Source organism: Camelus dromedarius, chromosome 3, assembly GCF_036321535.1.
Source record: "Camelus dromedarius isolate mCamDro1 chromosome 3, mCamDro1.pat, whole genome shotgun sequence".
In the NCBI taxonomy this organism is placed as follows: Eukaryota; Metazoa; Chordata; class Mammalia; order Artiodactyla; family Camelidae; genus Camelus; species Camelus dromedarius.
Window position 1 is genome coordinate 51276991 of NC_087438.1, and position 19719 is coordinate 51296709.

Genomic DNA, 19719 nt, shown 5'->3' on the forward strand with positions numbered 1-19719 from the left:
CTTTTTATTTCTCAGTGGTATTCCATTGTGTCAATTTACCATAGTTAATTTCTCTTGTTGATGGACTTCTGGGCTGTCTGGGTCTCCTCTGAACATTCTCAGGTGAATCTTTTTGTGACTATATGCTTTTATTTCTCTTGAGTAGACTCAGGAGCTGGGTCATAGGGTAGGCCTATGTTTAATTTTATAAGAAACTGCCAGACCTTTTTCATAGTGATTGTGCAATTTTATACACCCTCCAAGAACATTTGAGAATTCCAGTTGTTCCACATATTTGACAGAAGTTCTTTTTAGTTTTAGACATTCTGGTGGATGTGTAGAGAAGATATGTAGAGAAAATATCGTTTTTAAATGATTGTTTTTCTCTTAGAGAGTAATCAGATGATTCTGGAACCACACACACACACACACACACACACACACCCGTTGTGCTTTTTAGAGCCAGGCATAATCAGGTCTCTGTAAACAAAGCATTTAGCACAAGGACAGCAACATTTGTGGGAACCTATAGCATTTTAAATAATTGAAAGATTGGAATTACGAACTTTTTTTCCAAAAGCAGCTTGTAAGCTTCCAAGGCCTTTCCAAGGAATTCCAGCCTTGAGCTCTGGCAAGAGTGGTACTCACAGTGCAGAAACTTGGTGCTGAAGCCTGTGGGACACACGATAGCAGAATTCCTAGTCATTACTGTACACATTTCCATTACAAAAGGGAAAACAAAAACACTACACTCCAGAGAGACTGGCTGACACAGGACACTGAATTATGATTTCTTTGCTTTAGTGTGCATGTGACAAAACCGCTCAGATTCAGACCTTCCCCCAAATTACAAAAGAGGTGATATTCAAACAGATGCCTTTCACTGAACCAGGGGATATTGTCCTTAGGCCCCAGTTTAACAAGACTGGGACAGGGCTTCCCTCTGGGGCCTGACTGCAGAGACCACGTAACAAAGAGGAAATGGTTTCAGAGCTAGAGAAAGCCGGCTTTGAAACTGGGGTGTGCCACGTGCCAGCTGTGCCGTTCAGGCAAGCTTCTCAACCTCTTGAAACCTCAGCTTCTCCATCCATCAGAAGGAACAATGACCTTCCCTCCATTGCGAGGGTGTTGTCATGACTCGATTGCAGATGCAGAGTGGCCGTCTCTCACAGGCGGCTGCCCTGGTCACAGGACAAGCTGCTTCCTCCTCTCTTCCCCTCACAGTCCTCAGGCCCACGGGCCTCCCCTGGCTGCCCACCAGAGAGTGCCGAACTACAGAAGCACCCATTGTCTGTTTACTTCCTCAGTGTATGAGGAAATGATTTTAGTGGAATCATTCATACCAAGTTATAAATGATAGGTGGGTTTACACATCCAAGAAGAAAATTCTAATTCTAAAAGAACTTTTTCGTTCAAGTGAGTCTTTGGTTATAAAAGGGAGGTATTTGGAAGAGAGACATAGATAACCTGAGACCAGATGCTTTCCATACAAATCGTGAAGCAAATCATGAATCAAGATCCTGGGCGCTGATGCCAACACAGCCCTGCAGAATCTCTGCTTGAAAAGCAGGGGATGGTCAGTCAGTTGGTCAGTGGAGAGTATTTCCAGTGTCTGCTGCCGTCCATAACAAAGAGCCCAGCAGAGGCAGATGAGCAACTCGGGGGTAGAGGGTTGGGAGTGTGTGGCGTATTCAGCTCAAGAACTGCTGAATGCAGCATCCTAAGAGGAGAGAGACAGAGCCACTTCAGCAGATGGACCTGGTACCTCTCCTCTCCCCCTCCGCCTGTTCCCTCTTCTCCCCTCAGGGGCCAGTGCACATTTCCATCCCACAGGCAGGGTTGGACTGTGCATCTTCTGGACCTTGGGCTTCATCTGGTTCCATTAAGATTGAAAGCAAAGCCCATGCCGACCTCCTAGGAGCTTCACAGTTCAATCAGCTGGCCTGTGGAGGTCAATGAAAGACAAGAGAGGGATTTTCTGTGTAATCTGGGAGCCCAGGGGACTTTGTTCCTAAAGGAGAGATATACTGTGACTTAAAGAGAAAAGTTAGCATTTAAAGTTCACTTGCTTTTGAGCTAACCGACTGAGAAGCTGTGTTCATTTGATCAAAAATTCGTACTCCACTCAGTAGCTTTGTAGCAAACTGTCTTTACTTGTAAAGGAAAAACATAAAGCAGTTCACAGAAGAAATAAAAAAGCCCCGTAATTATGGGATAGATGAGTCACAGCCCTTCGTCACATGTATTCCAAGACCTCACACAGGCTGGCCATATAAATGTTTGTTATTATGCAAAATGGACTGTGCAGAATCATTCATAGAAAACCCCTATTTTAACACTTCAGTTTTACATTTATATTTGAATGGTTCCATTAAGCTGGAACATTTACCTGTATCTGATATATAGGGAACTTCTGACTATTAGAGCTGATGTTACTAAACCAAACTAATCTTCCCTCATAAACAGTCCTACACTCTCACCTTTCTTGTTTTCCAGGTTAGTTTATCCCATTCATTCAGTGCCCACAAATGTGTGATGGTTTGAGAAACTGGAAGTAGGTGGATTTAGCAGCAAAGCCGCATGATTATAAGCATGATCGAGTTAGACGTGCCCAGCGACAGTCTCAGTCAGTTATAAACAGAAGAAATGCAGAACCCCAAGGAAAGCATATTCGTCACTTGTAGTGTTAATGACTTCACTCAGCAGTTGGCAGATTTTTATGGGGCATTAGCACAAAAAGTTTTTGATAATGAGAAAGAACGAGGTGCTAAACTGAATCTAAAGTTCAGGCTTTGTGAAGAAACATTTAGGAACCTGACTGTAATTGAGGAGCCTTTGAAGAGCTTTTCGGAAAGGTTTTTAAAAATCCTAGGCTTAAATTCAGATTGCTTTTATATGACAGGAAAAATGTATAACATGTCTGAAATATAAACAGGTTACGTATTAGCCTGATAAAAATCTTATTCAAATCCTGTTTTTTGTCTTTCTGCATTTCTGCAGACTGTCAGAGTGAGGACAGCTGACTGGAGCTCTAGATTCTTGCTCTGAAAGTGCATCCCTTGGGTATCTCCCTACTCTCAGGCTCAGTCATTCTGTAGTGTCTGACTGTAACAGAGCGTTTTTAGTATTATCACCTGGTGTACATCTTCCATCTGTTCATACTATCTGTGCAACTTCTTGCTTTCTGGAATTTTTCAGTTTTTAATGAAATTGTTTGGCTAGAAATGTAACTAATACCATATTTGAAATCTCTTTCTCTTGCTTTACCAAACCTCTGAACAACTTTAGATTCACAAGATTCATCGTGATTCAGGAGACAATTCTCAGACAGGTGAGAGTACTTCAATTTTACTCTTACACACTCAGATGGAATTTGTGGGTTCAAGTCTATACATTACTTGGAGGAAATTTGGACTGACAATCACCACCCCAGAACTTGGATTGCTGAAACCCAAGTGCTGATACTGAAAGGTTAGAGAGCCAGGTTAAAAGCAGGATCCCCTTAAAAGTCTTGAATCTTCATTCATAGCAACCTTGTCTGCTGAATACCTTCCCCATCCTGGTTTCTTTTGCTGGCTAGAAACCGTGGAGAGCAGATAAACTCAAAATACACAGTGGCCCAGAAGTCCAGTGAACACGGGTTGTTAGACCATAGTCTTCCCTTTCTTTGAAGTAGTCAGTGACTCTATACAACGAGAAAATGGGGACGGGCCCTGGCCTGGGAGCCAGGAGCACCAAATCACCGTTTTAGCTGCCCTCACCCTCACCTCATACCTTGAGCATGACTCTGTCTGACTCTCGGTTTCCTCAGCCATAAAAGGAGGGGACTGGACCTAATGACTTCTACATTTGAAAGAGCTGGAATTCTTTGATCATTAGAGGGAAAAACCAGTCTGCCACCAAAGATTTAAAATTCTCCTTCCTGCACACACACCGCACATTCCCTCCCCCGCTGGCGGCTTTCCCAGCCACTGGGGCATGAAGTCAGACCCCGGGCTGCTTGTGTGGTCCCTTTCCTGGATTCTAGAATGGACCATATTTTTGCCTACTCAGGAAGATTTCATTTGATCTTTCTGAGCCTCAGTTTCTTCATCTGTAAAATGAATTAACAATGCCTGTCTCTTTGTGGTTATGAGGATTAGAGGAGAAAATGTGTACAGTATCTAGCAGTACCTGGCATTTAACTGTTTCGTAGCCTCCTCCTTTTCTCCCTACTTTTTCTTTCTGTCTCTGTTTCATAGATGTTTTAGTTTATTTCTTTAACACAGCAAGAGTATTATTTTAACTAACTTACTGGGTGCCAAAAACTGTTAAAAGCATTTTCATATCCTTTATAGTGCCTGGCACTGCCTTGCACATAACCGTTCAGTAAATACAGAACGTTGACAAACTGAAACCACCCCATCTTGGAACACATAGTATGTTCCACTATTTATTAGCTCTTGGACGTTGCAACGCATAAAACCTCTCCAAGTTTAAATTTCCTCATCAGTAAAATGGGGATGGCACTATGTAGCTTTCAGATTGTTGCAATGATTCTATAAGATAATTACTATATTTAAAATAAATAGTAAAGCACCATGTCTGGTGCATAGTAGGTGCTCAGCAAGCATCTGTTGAGAAAAATGAATAAATGAATTCTTTGATTTAAATGGCCTTTATTGAAGAAATAATTTCTCCGAATTTTTAGTCTTTTCTGTTGCTAAAGATTTTAATTTTAGCTAAGAAAAAAATCAGAAAGAATAAGCATTATCCATCTTTGAACAATTTCTAATGAATGACTTAGAATTCAACAATCCAGCCTGGGCTGTAGCCATAAAAGTAGACTCCTTAGTTTAGTTTTATTTAGAAACTACATTTTGAGGAATTCTTGTGCTCTTTAATCCTGAATTTAATCTTAAATCTTTAATAAGTTAGATTTAATTTGTTATTTGGTAAACAAACGGTAGCAGTGTATATGATTATCAAGTCCCTAACAGACAAAAAATCATGTGCAAATGACCACTATTAGTTTCTCAGGGTTGAAAAAACTCATATCCAAAGCCAGGAAGATTACTAAGGCAGAGTCTGAAAGAAAACTAGGCAAAGGGATACTAAATATTTTAAGTTAGGTAATTTAAGACAAGGCTTTATGGCTGTATTCTTCAGACTAATTTTATAGTAGTCCTGCTTTTCACTTCATGCTGTATAAATATAATTCAGTTTAGTTACTGATTTAATCTTTTTAAAACTGAATCAGACATAAAGTGAAAACAGCAATAGAACAATAATATATGATCCCATGTGTGCCTAAAAAGAAGGTATATATGCAAATGTGTACATGTAATTAACAACAGGCAGCATGAACTACATATTTTCTATGTAGCAGGCAGTGTTCTAAGTGCTACCCATGAGTTAACTTACTTACATCTGACAACAGCCTATGAATGAGATGCTGTAACTGTCGCCGCCTCACAGATGTGGGTACTGAGACACAGCGGAGAAACAGTCCCAAGGTTTCACAGCTGTTAGCTGGCATCGTGGAGATCTGACTTTGGGCATTTTGACTCTGAAACGAGTTCTCTTTACTATGCTTTCTTGCACTTTTTTTTTTTTCGGTGTCATTAGACAATTCTTTAAAAAGCATTGCATCTTTTTGTTCTTTCTTGGAATATGATCATTTATTGGTGTCTGAGAAAAGCATTCTCCCTACTGAAACCTGCACACCTGCCTCCTCTCTTACCACAGTGAGAAATTCTGTGTTATGGTTAAGTTTCTCTCCTTGCTTATGGGTTAGTCCCACAAGAAAATGCCCCGAGAATGCAGGTTTCTGAAGCCATCCCTGCTGCCCTGACATATTTATCCCCTGGTCCTCACGGGTGGCATCCATCATTTGATTAGATCTTGCATCAATGTGACAGCACATTTTGAGATATTAAATTCAAAGTCTGCAAAGACTAAACACAGATTTTTTAAAGTGCTTTTTATCCCCTTAGAAAACAGGTACAAAAGTGAAAGTGAAATTGTTGGGATTATAAAACCACTTTTTCTTCTCTTCCTTCCTGGGATCAACAGTCTGAATCATCTGATGAAATCATATTCTCAGGAGAACCTTGAAGACCATCTATGGGTCTGACATTTTAAGAGGGACCTAAAATTGGTCCAAATTAGTTTCTCAAATAAATCCAACTCTCTGTAAATTTGACTAATATTTTATTTCTCTTATTCAAATATCTCCATAAAAGATTTCCCCGCCCAGTTAAATGTATTATCCGTCAGGTCAGTTTATTATGACCACCCCACCCCCCAGATTTCCCCCAAGTTCCAGTGTTTAAGGAGATTCTTATTCATGGAACTAAACAACCTGTAGTAATAAGCCCCATTACAATGTGATACGGCGCCGCGAGAAAAGGGCGTCACTTTACAACTAATACGACGATAACTGTGTGTGTGCCAATGATTTGAAGGGAAAGTGGTTTATTATTAAAAATATTTGACAGTGCTTTAGAAGTAACCCTGTTTTCTTTGGAGAATGAGGGGAAAAAATGTCTAAACTTCACCTGTGAATAAACTGAAAACTAATCACTCTCCATTACTAATCTGAACTCCTCAGAGTCTCTTTCATTCAGATACAAGAACAGGAGGAAAGAGTCCATTGATGTGAAGTCAATATCATCTCGAGGCAGTGATGGTAAGAAGTTTTTCAGACTTCCTTGACTCTAAAATGTAGAAAATGGCAGAGGAATATATTCAAGAATTCATCGGCATGTGAACAAAACCCCCAGGAGCAGGATCACAACTAAAGTGGCTTTTTTTTCCCTGTAGGCAGAAAAATTTTTAGGCCTTCTTATTCTTTTTTACTTTTTACAGTCTTTATCTTCTCTTGGAAATGACTCCATGCGTGTTTCTTTATGGCCTGAAGTGTGTTAGGCCACGTAAACACCAGAGCAGCTCAGTTTCAATAACTAGGTCACTCCTCGGTGCTGTCCTTCAGGTCACACTGGGATACCTGAGTGCGAGGGAAGTGGCTGAACTAGCAAGGACCAGAGACTTTAGACATAAGATGGATAAATCACATGGCACGCAAGGGATGGGGACCAGGAATGTCAAGAACAGGTGAATGGAAATATTTTCAGATGGGTTGAGAGTGTGGATAGATAGAATATCTTAGATGGAAAGGATAATGGATGAGGGAATTTCACCTGGATTAGCTGAGTTTTTAAGAGATGAGAGCTTGGTATTAAGAACCTAAATGCTCAGGAAAGTGGACGGAGTGCCTGGCCCCAATTCCACTGAGCGTGGGCTCATTCTCCTGCTGACCCCCACCCTAGTCATGGCCCATGCCTCCCCTCCTGCACTGCACTCATCCAGTTACATGGTCAACGGCTGAGGACTAAAAGTGATAGAACTGCCCAAGCTGGGCTTTAGCGACTTACAGGAAAGTGAGTCCTGGGGGATCATCAGGCTGTTGGGATGAGGCCTCAGGATCTCATGAACCCTCTCTGAAATTCCCCTTGTGGACTTGAGACTCATAAAGCCTTCCTGCCATCAAAGTTCCAGGCGAGACCACCCTTTCCAGACCCTGGCAAGTACTGGATGAGCTCTCAGCCTTTTCGGATTAAGAGATGGTTGAATTCATTGCTTTGTGGGGGGACTGCAGAACAGTAGTCCTGTGAGAACCAGGCCCCCAGTCCATGAAGGATTCCTTTGCTGCACTTAAGCCAAGCTGAGCCACCAAAACCAGATACAATTTTCTTGACTTCTCTGCAGCACCAAGTCTACAGAATCGTCGCTACCCATCCATGGCGAGGATTCATTCCATGACTATCGAGGCTCCCATCACAAAGGTGAGTGGCAGCTGCGGCCTCTACTCTGCACTCAGGGCCACTGAGCACTGGGCTCCATTCTGGAGATAAAGTGATGACTGGCAGACTACTGATATCATAGAGTTTACAGTCTAGTAAAGGAAACATATTAAATAAACACATAATACATAGTTATAAGTAACAAAAACTGCTATAAAGGAAAACAGCAGGGTCCTATGAGAGAAAATCAGGTTAGGGCCCTGTTTTGGTTGGTGAGAGGGGTGGTCAGGGATCTCTCCGTAGAGGATGTAACGTTTGAAGTAAGACCTGAAGGGAGAAGACCTGAAGGATGCAAACGGAGTAGAAGAGGGAGGAGAGGCCTCTAGGCAGCAGACATGGCAAGGGATGAGCACTGAGGTGGGACAAGTGGGGGATGGAGCAGCTGAGGACCTGAGAGTCAGTGTGACTGGAGCTGGGAGAGCAGAGGGGAGAAGATGGTGACACAGTTACGCAGGGCTCACTCAGTTCATTCTAGCCAGTTGGGCTGTAATAGAGAGTTCATGTTTTAGTTAATGCGTGATGGAAATCACTAGAGAGTTTTAAGTAGTGGAGTGACATGATCAAGTGTGTTTATTGAAAAGAACACCCAGCTGCCCTGCAGAGAATGGGATGGAGCTGGCAAAAATGAAAGAGAAGGCGCTAGTTAGGGACCTTTTCCAGAATTCCAAGCAAGAAATGGTGTTAGCTCTACTAGAATTATAGTAGTGGAGTTGGAGAGAAATGGACAGATCAATAAATATTTTGGGGGTAAATTCAACTTGTCTTGATGATGAATTACACTGTCATGCAGGGAGAGAATTCAAGGAAAGTGGTATGTCAACCAGGGCCTCCCATGTTTTTGGTTTGAGCACAAGATTAATAGAAGTGGTTTTTTCACTGCAATGTAGAACAGCTCTTGTCTTTCATTTTTTGGTCATGTTTGCTTTGGGAAGAGGGGAACAAGATTATGAGTTTAGTTTTGGACATGTAAGCAAGATATTCCAATAGATATGTCAGGCAGGCAATTGAGTATATAAATCTGAAGGTCAAAAAGGAGGTCGGGGCTGGGATGTAGATCTGAGAGTCCTTGGCATCTGGATCATGTATGTCCAAAGTCATGGAAATGAGAGAGCTCATCTCTGAAAGGACTGTAGAGTGAGAGGAAGGCCCGGCACCAATCTCTGAGGAACGCCAACCTGCAGAAGAGAGCTAGAGGAGAAGGGTCGGCAAAGGAGCCTGAGAAATTATGGTCCCCAAAGCAGGAGAAACACTGGGAGAAGGTGGGGTGAAAAGCACGCTTCAGGAAGAAGGGAGCAGCGCTGTGAAAGCACTAGTCCTTTGTGAGCAACGAGATGTGTTATCACCTGATTTCTTTCAGAGTCTGGGCACTCGTATGACTTTTGGGAAGAAGAATCCTAATGTCCTCAAATGTATTCTTTCTCTCTCTCTTTACATCCTTAGGTTATAAATATAATCAATGCAGCCCAAGAAAATAGTCCTGTCACAGTAGCAGAAGCCTTGGACAGAGTTTTAGAAATTTTACGGACCACAGAACTATACTCCCCTCAGCTGGGTACCAAAGATGAAGACCCTCACACCAGTGACCTCGTGGGAGGCCTGATGACTGTGAGTGATGAGGGAAAACTAGAAATACAGGGCAGATGACATTAGGTGCACCCCAGAATACATATGACACACAACACATACACTGTTACCCATGGGTGCGGAAACACCTGCTCAATGGGCTAACATCAGCTTAACCAGAAGCAGCTGCAGGAGCACAGATGAATCACTTGTGCCCAGAACTCGTCCTTCGGAATTTTATTTCAGCAAAGACTAAACAGGTAGTTGACTGAAGGCTAAAAATGCACAGTGGGCCCTTGTTTACTTGTTCCCCTGGACCTGGTACAGTATTCCACTGAGGGTTGGGGCTGGGCTTCCTTCGACCTCAGACTCTTTATACAATGAGAGGGTTGGTACTTCGAGGACAGCACTAGTTTGCAGAATCTTAGCCGTAGAATTCTTTCTTTGAATAAAAGCTTTATATGGAGTTCCCTTTATAATCAGTAAAAGCAGAGTGGAGCTGTTCTGGCTTGGTACGGGGAGGGGAGGAGAAGCCACCCCCTGCCAGCACTCCAGTACCACCACATGTAACCCCCCAAAGTAGCTGATTCTAAGGAGTCATCCTGTTCCAGTGTTTCTGCTATGATCTGTTTGGCTGTAAACATCTATCAGCAAGTGAAGAAAAAGAAAATTCAGATTATTCATTTGTGCTCCTTATTGGAGGCTGAAGCCGGAAGAGTTCTTTGGGAGAAAATGAGGCCCAAGTCATCTAAGAGTTTTACTTTGAAGGTTTCTGTCTGCTCCTGTCACCAAATGCTGAGTACTGACTGGCTTTCTGGCCAGTTCTCCGTGTTCCTACTAAAGGTCTCTCATGAGCCCGTAACTTGAGTGACCTCCTCTTGCTTGAGTGCCCCTGGGCTGGCCCTGGCGGCCCCATCCCAGTGCAGTGTAGACCTCAGTTCTAAAGAAGACTGGCAAGGGTCTGCCAGGAGGCGCTGGCCACTGCGGAGCTGCGGCAGGAAGACTGGTTCCTAGAACAAGGTACCTGCCCGCCCTCCCCCTGCGCCACACCCTCCTGGGCTTCCTCTCCAGGTCATGTAGCATTGGGCAAGAGGAGAAATAAAGGCAGGTTAAAAACAGAGGAGTTCCCTGTGATACCTGCCTTAGAAGCAGGACCGTTCCGGCCATTGTTACTTACCTATTTATCTAGTTTTCAAAATTCAGCTCTTGGCCTAAAGATCCAAGGTGTCACTTCAGGGGAGCCCTTCACTAATACTTTAAATCTTAGCACATGCTTTCTAGGGATGACAAATAAGCAATTGTAAATGACTTAGGCAAAGAATTAAATAATCAGGTACTCAGGGGTAGGGGATAGGAAACGGAGATGCAAGAACATCTGGGGACGAGTTCAAGTTCAAGAACCTAGTAAATGGCAGAACATCAGAATTCTGTCCACTCCCTTATGCTGCCCTTCCAAAGACCTCAAATCCGGAAAATTCTTTTAAAGGCTAGCAGCAAAGCTCATGCTGTAAGATAGAAAGTACAGTTGGAAAAAAAGTTAATTTAGATATTAGATAAAAAACTAGCCTAACCTTTTAAAGGCTTTACATTAAGTCATCCCCAAAATGTGGCCCATGGCTTTGGCTCCCCAGGATATAAATCTAAGAACACAAGAATACAGTGTCCCTATGACGGTAAGTGGGGTCCTTTCAAATTAACAAGCATCCAAAGCAAGATCACTTCTTTGGTCTCATTAATGTGGCTTCAAAATGCCACAGGAGAAAGATGGCAGGAGAACAGAGCCAACTCACAGCTCAGGTGTGAGGCCTGAGTGCAGTCACAGCCACTTAATTCTCACTTCTCCGTCTCCTGGGGCTAAAAGCCGTGGAGGGGAGAGTATCCTCTGCTCTGTAGCTATTGTTCTGACTTGATTCGGAGCTTCAACTTGGAGTTCCAGATGGGCTGGGTTAATCAGGATTCAGTTCTCTCTGGCTAATAAAAGAAATGGGGGAGTAATGATAACAGCCAGTAAAGCATGCTTCTCACAGCGTCTCTCTTTATTCCAGGATGGCTTGAGAAGGTTGTCAGGAAATGAGTATGTGTTCACTAAGAGTAAGTTGTCTTCTCTCCATCTGTTACTGGTAACCTGTCTCTGGTCTGTCTCTCCCCCAGTGTTGTGATTATTGTTTGAGGAGGGCCTTGGTGATACTTCCTTTTGGTCTCACTGGAGTTTATATGGTCTACATTTGAAACCAGCTCTCCTAATTTAAATTACTTCTCTGGAAGCACTGTCAGAATAGGAATTGCAAACCTCTATATATTTAAATGTAGTTAAACCGGATTATTTTTCTATTTGGGGGTCTTGAAGTTCAATAATGTAAGGGAACCCTGAAGTGAAACTCTTTCTACCCCTCGAGGTTGAAGACTTTCTTTCTAGTGGCAACCATGAAGATGGCAGATGCTCAGCAGCACTCACAATTCCACAATTAACCGCCCTTCCCTACCTCATCTGTTTGCCCAGACGTGCACCAGAGTCACAGTCACCTTGCGATGCCAATAACCATCAATGACGTCCCTCCTTCTATTGCTCAATTACTTGATAATGAGGAAAGCTGGGAGTTCAACATCTTTGAACTGGAAGCTGTGACACATAAAAGGTACGTGCTTCTCTGTCTGTAGGCCACAGGATGATTGATGGCCACACTCAAGACTTTCACGTCCGAAAACCTTGAGGGAGATGTGAGTCCTTGCCATAAAAGACCTCGGAGGTTTTGCCTTTCATTCCATGCTGGAGAAATGAGCAGGGACTATGGCCCCTTAAGTGAGATCCTTTATGGAGAAGCGTTTTAGTGGGTAAGATGTGGGATCAGCCTGGTGATGACCCAGGATGAAGAAATAATAGTGTCCTTTCCAGATCTACCCAAGTCACTCTGTGCCAGTGAGCCAACAGTTCTAGGTATTCTCAGCCCCAAACTCTCAGCACCTTAAAAAATGAGTCTGACAGCACTGAAGACTTTTCTTTTGATCCATCCTATAGGTAAGGGAAAGATTAGATAACTCAGAAGGTCCCCTTCTGTTGCAGAAGTCTGTTTCTTCCAGGGATGTTGGTCTGTAGGATATGAATGCTACTCACCTATAAGTAACTTGACTCTAAATGACATGACTGTGCTGAGCCCACGCAAGCCATCCCTTTTGTCCTCGGGCTCAGTAACTTCCTCAGGGGACACAAAGGAAGTGCAGAGCTTATGTGGAAGCGGAGATGGAGAGCGACTGTCAGGGACGTTTCCTGGTTGTTAGAGCCACTGAAAGGCAGATAACTTAGAGACTGTCTAGAGGTCATTTGGATTAACCACCCTGAGGCACCTAGTTTTCAGGAAGTGCCTGGTGAAGGGGAGATGCTCTATCTCCTGATTTGGAGAGGACACATTTTTATACCCTTGTGCTTGTGCAGTTAAGTATGAAGTATCTTCAAAGAAAGCAATTTCTGGAGCAGTGAATACAGTGAGTCAGGGTTTGTTTTCTTGTTTGCAGGCCATTGGTTTACCTGGGCTTAAAGATCTTTTCCCGGTTTGGAGTATGTGAGTTTTTACACTGTTCTGAAACTACTCTGCGGGCCTGGCTGCAAGTGATTGAAGCCAACTACCACTCCTCCAACGCTTACCACAACTCCACCCACGCCGCTGACGTGCTGCACGCCACCGCCTTCTTCCTCGGAAAGGAGAGAGTAAAGGTAGAATTTTGATATCACGATCGAGTTACTTGCCTAGGTTTTGGAGATCTAAGAACTCAATCTTAAGAAATGTATCTGGCAAACAGCTATTTTGGAACCAATCTGACAGTTTTTTGTGCTACCAAATTGATCCTTTTGGTGTTGTAATGACATGGCCTTTTCTCCTAGCCCTCCCTTCCCCAAAAATGCTTAAACTAATAATTTATGCCACCACAGGGACTCCTTTACATGCCTGGCTGATACCTGAACCTATTCTCCAAATGTTCACTAGGAGCCCTTTGTGAGACTGGGTTACAGGACAGAATTTAATTACTATAGCAAATGGTTACTAGGTCCAGAGGTTAAATTTTAGGTTCAGAATTTGGCTATTGGTACATTATGGTCCACACAGTAATGAGCCATTCAGCATCCTGCTCATTTACATACATATATGTGTGTTCTGTGTAGGTGTATATGCGTAAATCTGTATATTAATGACTTGCATAGTTCTTAAGAGTTTCAAGTCCCTTAATCTTACCTGGAAGTCCATACTGTCATCTACAGGCATTGACTTGTAGGGCAGCCCTATGTACACGCCATGCATAGCTGGCAAGAGGTCCTTGTCTCCCCTCTTTCCCAACTACCACCACTTGCACCGTAAAGCGTGTAATTCCTCTGCTACAATTAAAAGTGAAGCTTAGAATACAGATACCCCTTGGAGAAGTGCTGTATAGAAGCAGATTCACATCAATCTGCAAATGCTTGGTATGAGGTAATTTTCTGTCTTAAGACTCTAGATACTTAAGGAGAAGAGTGGCAGTGGGATAGGTAGGAGTAGAAGTGGCACCAAAATGGGGAGGAGGGAACGTTCCCTTCTCAGTGTTGCCACAGACTGATCCTGGCATTTACTTTCATTAGCAAGAAAAGAAAGTGGTTCAAGAATGATGCTTTTGAAGATTTCTGTCCCCTAATTTTTAAAAAAGGTGACAATACAGGTGCTATCAGCCTGTGTTCCTATAGCACCTTTCTTTGAGGAGCTAAGGTCCTTCCAGATCCCTACTGCAGGTTCCTTTCCTCCATGTTGTACCTTGTGAGATACTGTACAGCTGAGGCCACACGTGCCAAATGAGGGCAGGACCGAGGGCATGAATACTGAGACCAAAGGGATCCACAGGCAGAGCAGCCTTGAGTTAAAGATGAACCTCACTTAAGCAGAACCACTCTAGAAAAATAGATAAAATGATTGATACATTAGGGAATGCTTAGTCACTTTATGATCTCTTTTATTCACCATCCCCTAAAATAAGTATTTTTTCTTTAAATTGTTTGTTCTAGTAATGTATTCAGAGTCTGACTGAATTCTCAAATAGCAGCAATAGAAACAAGTCCAAGACTAGATACCGTGTGCTTGCAATTCAAAAGACATTTTCTAACTTTGGCAGTCTCTGCCAAAGAATCAGAAAATTCAGAGCTACAAGCAACCTAGGGGGTTGAGGTGAAAGGGGCTCCTGAGCTCAGAGGTTTAGTGAGCAGCCCAAGATCACGGGATAGCCCACCGCGGGGCGCTCCAAGTGGCATTTACTCCTGAGGCCACTTCCACCAGAGCTGCTGCCACTGACAGAGTCAGAAAAACGTGTTCACCAAATACCCATGTCATCTGTCATCCCTAATTTCTTTACAAGGCTAAAATTCTTAATGTCACTGTGACAGAGCTCCACGTCCTCAACCCAGCCGTACAGGTAACATGTCCAGAGCTGACATTCCCCTTCAATTTGTTACAGATCCTGTCCCCTCCCCACTCTTAACAGTTCCCAGGAACCACTGCAGGTGGAGAGGTCAGAGTAGCCAGCATTTTCTGTTGTCTTCTGAGTGTAAGTGACTGTCCCAGAAAAGCAACTGTTTGAAAGGCTAATCCAGAATGGAGTCCATTCTGGCCAGTCTGCTTCACTGTGGTTGAAATCTACCTTGCTAGTTAAAGAAAGAAAAACACTATGCAGAAATGTCAGCACCTCCAGCGGTTTAGAATTTCTACTGTGCCGGGTTTGGTGAGGAAGTTTTCTTCCACAGACAGTCTCTCCCTCCCTTAGAGGGGATCTTGCTTCTCCCATCTGCCAGTAAGCAGCCAAGTCTTCTTTCCCTGCCCCCTATGTTTCATCAGGCATGGCATTATTAGACAGTGCTTGTCAAAACGGCAGGGCGTGGCCTGTTATTGGTACCTTTGTACAAGCGTCAGGTCTAAGTCAGTGTAAGCTGGAAGGACAGGCACGTCTCGCCTCATGCTACTGTTGTCTGCTCCAGTTACTTGAATCTCCTTCATTGAAGATATGAAAATAAATTGGCCCCATACTCCAAACAGGACTGAACATACTCCAAGAGCACTAGCTGGAAGCCTGAAGCTGGGGCCTCTTGGGGCCTCACTACACAGCTAGAATCAGCCCACGTGGGGGCAGCTCTGGGTCCTGTTGGGCAGCATGATGGGGCCAATGGGGCTAGGCATGCTTGCTTGCCCTGGGTACTTACATAATCAATCTCTGAGAAGAGCTGAAAACAGTAGCATCGACTGCTGTCTCGGCTCAGGAAACCCGTTCACATGGGCTGAGGCCAAGTTGATTGGCCACCAGCTCCAGGTCAGGACTGGAAATGGAAATGGCTCCCTGCTGGTCGGGGCAGATTTCAGGAAAGTTTTCAGGGCTGAGTTTCAGATTGACTGGTCCTTACCTATTAGCATCTGAGAAGCAGTTTGCCGTTTTTTCTCCCACAGCCTAGGAAAGCAACTTGGGAAAACCAAAAATTATGCCCACCCCTCCAGCCTCATCTTGGGGACCACTTTTCCCCTCACTCACCCACAATGAAGCTCTTTAAGTTTCCTGAAGAAACTACTTTTTTGTTTCACAGCAGGAGATTCATATAAGCTGTTCCTTCTGCCTGGAATTCTCTCCCTTGACATGTTTTGCTGGCTAATTCCTGCTTATCCTTCAGGCTCCAACATAAAAGTCACTCCCTAAGAGATGCCTTCCTTGCCCACCCCCTGCACTCGACCTGCACTGTCCAGTAAGTAGCCGTTAGCCACATGTGGCAGTTCACATTTAATTAAAGTTAAATAAAATGAAACATTCAGTTCCTCAGTTGCACTGGCCACATTTCAAGTGTCCGGAGCTATAAGTGGCTAGGGGTTACGGTACTGGACAGCCCAGATACAGGCATTTCCATCCCCACAGAAAACTGAATGGCCAGCACTGCCCTGTACTAGATCAGGCCTCATGGTTACTGTCAAACCCTCTGTACTTCCCTCTTTGCACTACGGGGCTGATAAATCGCTGCGGAAAGCACACACAGCACAGGTAAGTACACAGACAGAAGTGACTGCCTGTGAGACGTGCTGAGACTGTGCCAGCGCAGTTTATGCCCCTAACTCTAGCTCTCTGAATGACGACCAGCTCCCAGGAAGCGTCCAATAAATGACTGAAGGCATGAGTTCATAAAGTACAGTGTCTCAGGTAACAGTAGCCCATTTGATAACTTCCTCCTAGAGCTGTGAGCTGAGAAAACATTTGTATCCCCTGATACTGTGGTTTGTGTCCTTTAATTATATAATGAGAGCGTGAGAAACAGGGTCTCCTTTTTGGTCTTTGCCATATGTAACCCAGAGCTGAATTTTGTTCTTAACTGCAAGAGCCCCCTTAGCCTGTTTTCCTGGGAAGCTTCTTTTTGTCCTTGATTCTCTCGTGCTGCTTGGTTCTAATCCTTTTATCTTCATGTGAAGAGTTTTCTTGTATCTGTGCCATTTACTGCCACACTCTCAAGTCTTTTCAGAAGTAGGCGAACAAAGTAGCACGTGTGATCCTAGGCCACTTCCTTCTCTGTCTGCTCATGGAAGAGAGTCATGGCAGTATGTCACACAGCATGCATTCTGAAAGGCCTGTTTGGCATCTTCCTGCAGGAGAAGTAGGATGAATGGACTCTGGGAAAAGAATTTAGGCATCCATTACAACTGCAGCTGAGGTTTCTGTTTCCCTCCAGACAATTCACAGCAGATCAGTGTGATGGGATGTATCCTAGGTGGCCTCCCAACTTGTAGGGAAGTCAGAGAGGATCCCCTGGCCCATCTTCTCCCGGGAGACAGGGATGGGTGTAGGTCCCCTACACCCAGTGGATAATGCTCAGCCTTGTCTTCCTCACCCCAGGGAAGCCTCGATCAGCTAGATGAGGTGGCTGCTCTGATTGCTGCCACAGTCCACGACGTGGATCACCCGGGAAGGACCAATTCTTTCCTGTGCAATGCAGGCAGTGAACTCGCCGTGCTCTATAATGACACCGCTGTCTTGGAGAGTCATCACACAGCCTTGGCCTTCCAGCTCACGGTCAAGGACAGCAAATGCAACATTTTCAAGAATATTGACAGGTTCGTGTGCTCAGACTCTTGTGCTCAGGTTTGTAAAGTGCAAGGAGGAAACTCCGTTTTCCCTAACTTCACCAAGTACTTAGCTGCTTCTTGGAGGGAGGGGGAAGTAAGAGCAGTTACACCACTGTATCAGACAGTAAAATAATAACCTTGTCCTTATAAACTTAACTGTACTTTTTAGACTGGGTTCATCTTTTTAAACTCCATTTGGTCTTCAGTAAGTTCATGAAATGTTTTAAACACTGCAAAGCATTCTATAAAAAGTGATTATAATGCTAATAAGTGTATCAGATATTTTTACCCTCTCAGGAGGACATCCTGTCTTTGGTGTAACTCAAGGGAAAAGTACCCTTCCCTGTCTCTCCCCAACTCAATTTCTGGCCACTTAAAATCCTACCTCATGAGGATGCTGGATTCCACAGGTCCTGGCAGAGCTGCTGGGGCCCCCAGGGTGGGGCAGGCTCCCCTCACTGTTGTACTGTCCTCTGGTGAGCTGGCCAACTGTGAACAGACAGATGCAGTTCCTCCTGCCTGCCACAACCCTGCAGTCAAGCTGTACTTCCCACATAGCACCAGCCAGGCTGGACAGCAGACTCCTGAGAGAGGGCAGTGCAGAGAGCTCAGAGCTCAGTGCTCACCCGGGGCCTCAAGGACCACTTGTCAACATGAGCCTGGACCTATCCGCCTGTCTCCAGAAACCTGAGAAAAATGGAGACCAGTTATTCCATCTTCAGTTGAAGCCTCATCAGTGTCCAGTATTGTTTTTAAAACTTTCACAGGAAGAATTCTTTCCAGTGGCCAATTTTATTCAGTTCCCCATTCTGGCTCTTAAAGTTAGAAAAAGATGACAGGAACTGGGCAGTGATTTTGAGCAGGATTGTCGCTCCATCCGTTACAATGTCTATCTAACTGTAATTTAGAGAATTACTCACTAATTGAAAAACTTTCTTCCAATGCCATCATCAAAAGAAATGACACTTCTCTGAAGTAAGGATCAGTGTGTCTGCACTGAATGTCACTGGACAGCTCACCGGGTTGCCGCACCTGCCTTGTAGGGAAGGAACTTGTCGCTTCTCTCCACCTCCCTGTTCTTGACATTGCCAAGGGATGGTAAAAGGGAGCCACCTTGTGAAATAAGTGCCCCTGTGACAGGTGCTCTCCTTTTTTTATATACTCATAAATCATATGAGGAAGGGTCAGCTATCTTTGGGGAAAATGGAAGTGTCACCATGTCCTCGATTAGCAGGAAGATGAGCAGGTTAACTTTTTTGTGACCTTCACTCATTTCCTGACTCCGAGCCCCCAACTTGCTCCTAGATTGTGGGAAGTGTGGTGAAATGGTAGCAAGAACAGTTTTAATTCGGGACACACTGTGAACAAGGCCTTCTGTCTTCCGGTTATTTTAGGAACCATTATCGAACACTGCGCCAGGCTATTATTGACATGGTTTTAGCAACAGAAATGACAAAACACTTCGAACATGTGAACAAATTTGTGAACAGCATCAACAAGCCAATGGGAGCTGAGGTAAGCATTCCCCATGTAATAAGCTACATCACAGTACATTTCCATTTGAACCTACCCTGAACTGAAAGCAATCTCCCCTTCTTGAATACAAGAAGGTTATTTGCTTGGAGTTGGTAAGGAAGGGCTGAAAGTGCGGGCCACTCCTTCCCCCTAGGGACAAGAATAGATGGACAGTGTCCACAGCAACTCTGAGCTCCATAAAAGAAAGGCCCTGAGATAAAAGCCAGTGGTGACAAAAGGAGGTAGGCCCAGAGGCTAGGATGAAAGGAGCTTGCAGCCAGCAGAGACTGGAATAAATGGTAGTATTTAGGGGACCCAAAGCCCTAGTTCTCTGTTCTCTGAACTCTTGAGAGACCTCAAAATTGGATATTTTAAAGAATTATATTCCTGCTGACTTGCATTAAAAGCCTATCAGTACCTATTAAACTGGGAGTGACTAGCTGAGAACAAGAGCACAAGTCTTCTTCCTTTTTCAGATTTACTCATGTACTTTAGACTTGCCTTAAGGTCCCTACAAACTTGGGCTGTAGGAACATGGACAGAAGGTTCACATCTCTTACTGTTTAAAATGAGATCAACTGCCCTTTGAAACTATAAAAACTGTTCATAGCTCCATAAAGTTAGAAAAACTTCTCACTCACTCCTGTATGAGGGTTGCATACGTGGATGGATGATGAATGGTTGTCTTAAAAGTAACCTGATGATCAGTATGGAGA

General features: G+C 44.0%; 2 protein-coding genes across 13 annotated transcripts in view; one reads left to right on the forward strand and one right to left on the reverse strand.

Moving 5' to 3' along the window:
- Nucleotides 1-19719, forward strand: part of PDE8B (phosphodiesterase 8B) — a 283468-nt gene that overhangs the window by 258498 nt on the left and 5251 nt on the right. For all 7 annotated transcript variants that reach the window (XM_064481744.1, XM_064481716.1, XM_064481732.1 and 4 more), the window contains 9 exons: nucleotides 3268-3310; nucleotides 6572-6649; nucleotides 7729-7805; nucleotides 9264-9428; nucleotides 11432-11477; nucleotides 11887-12022; nucleotides 12897-13095; nucleotides 17259-17476; nucleotides 18883-19003. In XM_064481744.1, coding sequence (XP_064337814.1) covers nucleotides 3268-3310; nucleotides 6572-6649; nucleotides 7729-7805; nucleotides 9264-9428; nucleotides 11432-11477; nucleotides 11887-12022; nucleotides 12897-13095; nucleotides 17259-17476; nucleotides 18883-19003 — 1083 coding nt within the window. The remainder of the gene's footprint in view (nucleotides 1-3267; nucleotides 3311-6571; nucleotides 6650-7728; nucleotides 7806-9263; nucleotides 9429-11431; nucleotides 11478-11886; nucleotides 12023-12896; nucleotides 13096-17258; nucleotides 17477-18882; nucleotides 19004-19719) is intronic.
- Nucleotides 6155-19719, reverse strand: part of WDR41 (WD repeat domain 41) — a 61324-nt gene continuing 47759 nt past the window's right edge. For 3 of the 6 annotated variants that reach the window (XM_064481782.1, XM_064481778.1, XM_064481764.1), the window contains 3 exons: nucleotides 17874-18175; nucleotides 10564-17035; nucleotides 6155-6677 (listed from right to left, as the gene is read on the reverse strand). The gene's annotated coding sequence lies outside the window, so the exon portion shown is untranslated. The remainder of the gene's footprint in view (nucleotides 6678-10563; nucleotides 17036-17873; nucleotides 18176-19719) is intronic. The other 3 variants (XM_064481769.1, XM_064481773.1, XM_064481780.1) reach the window with 3 other exon arrangements.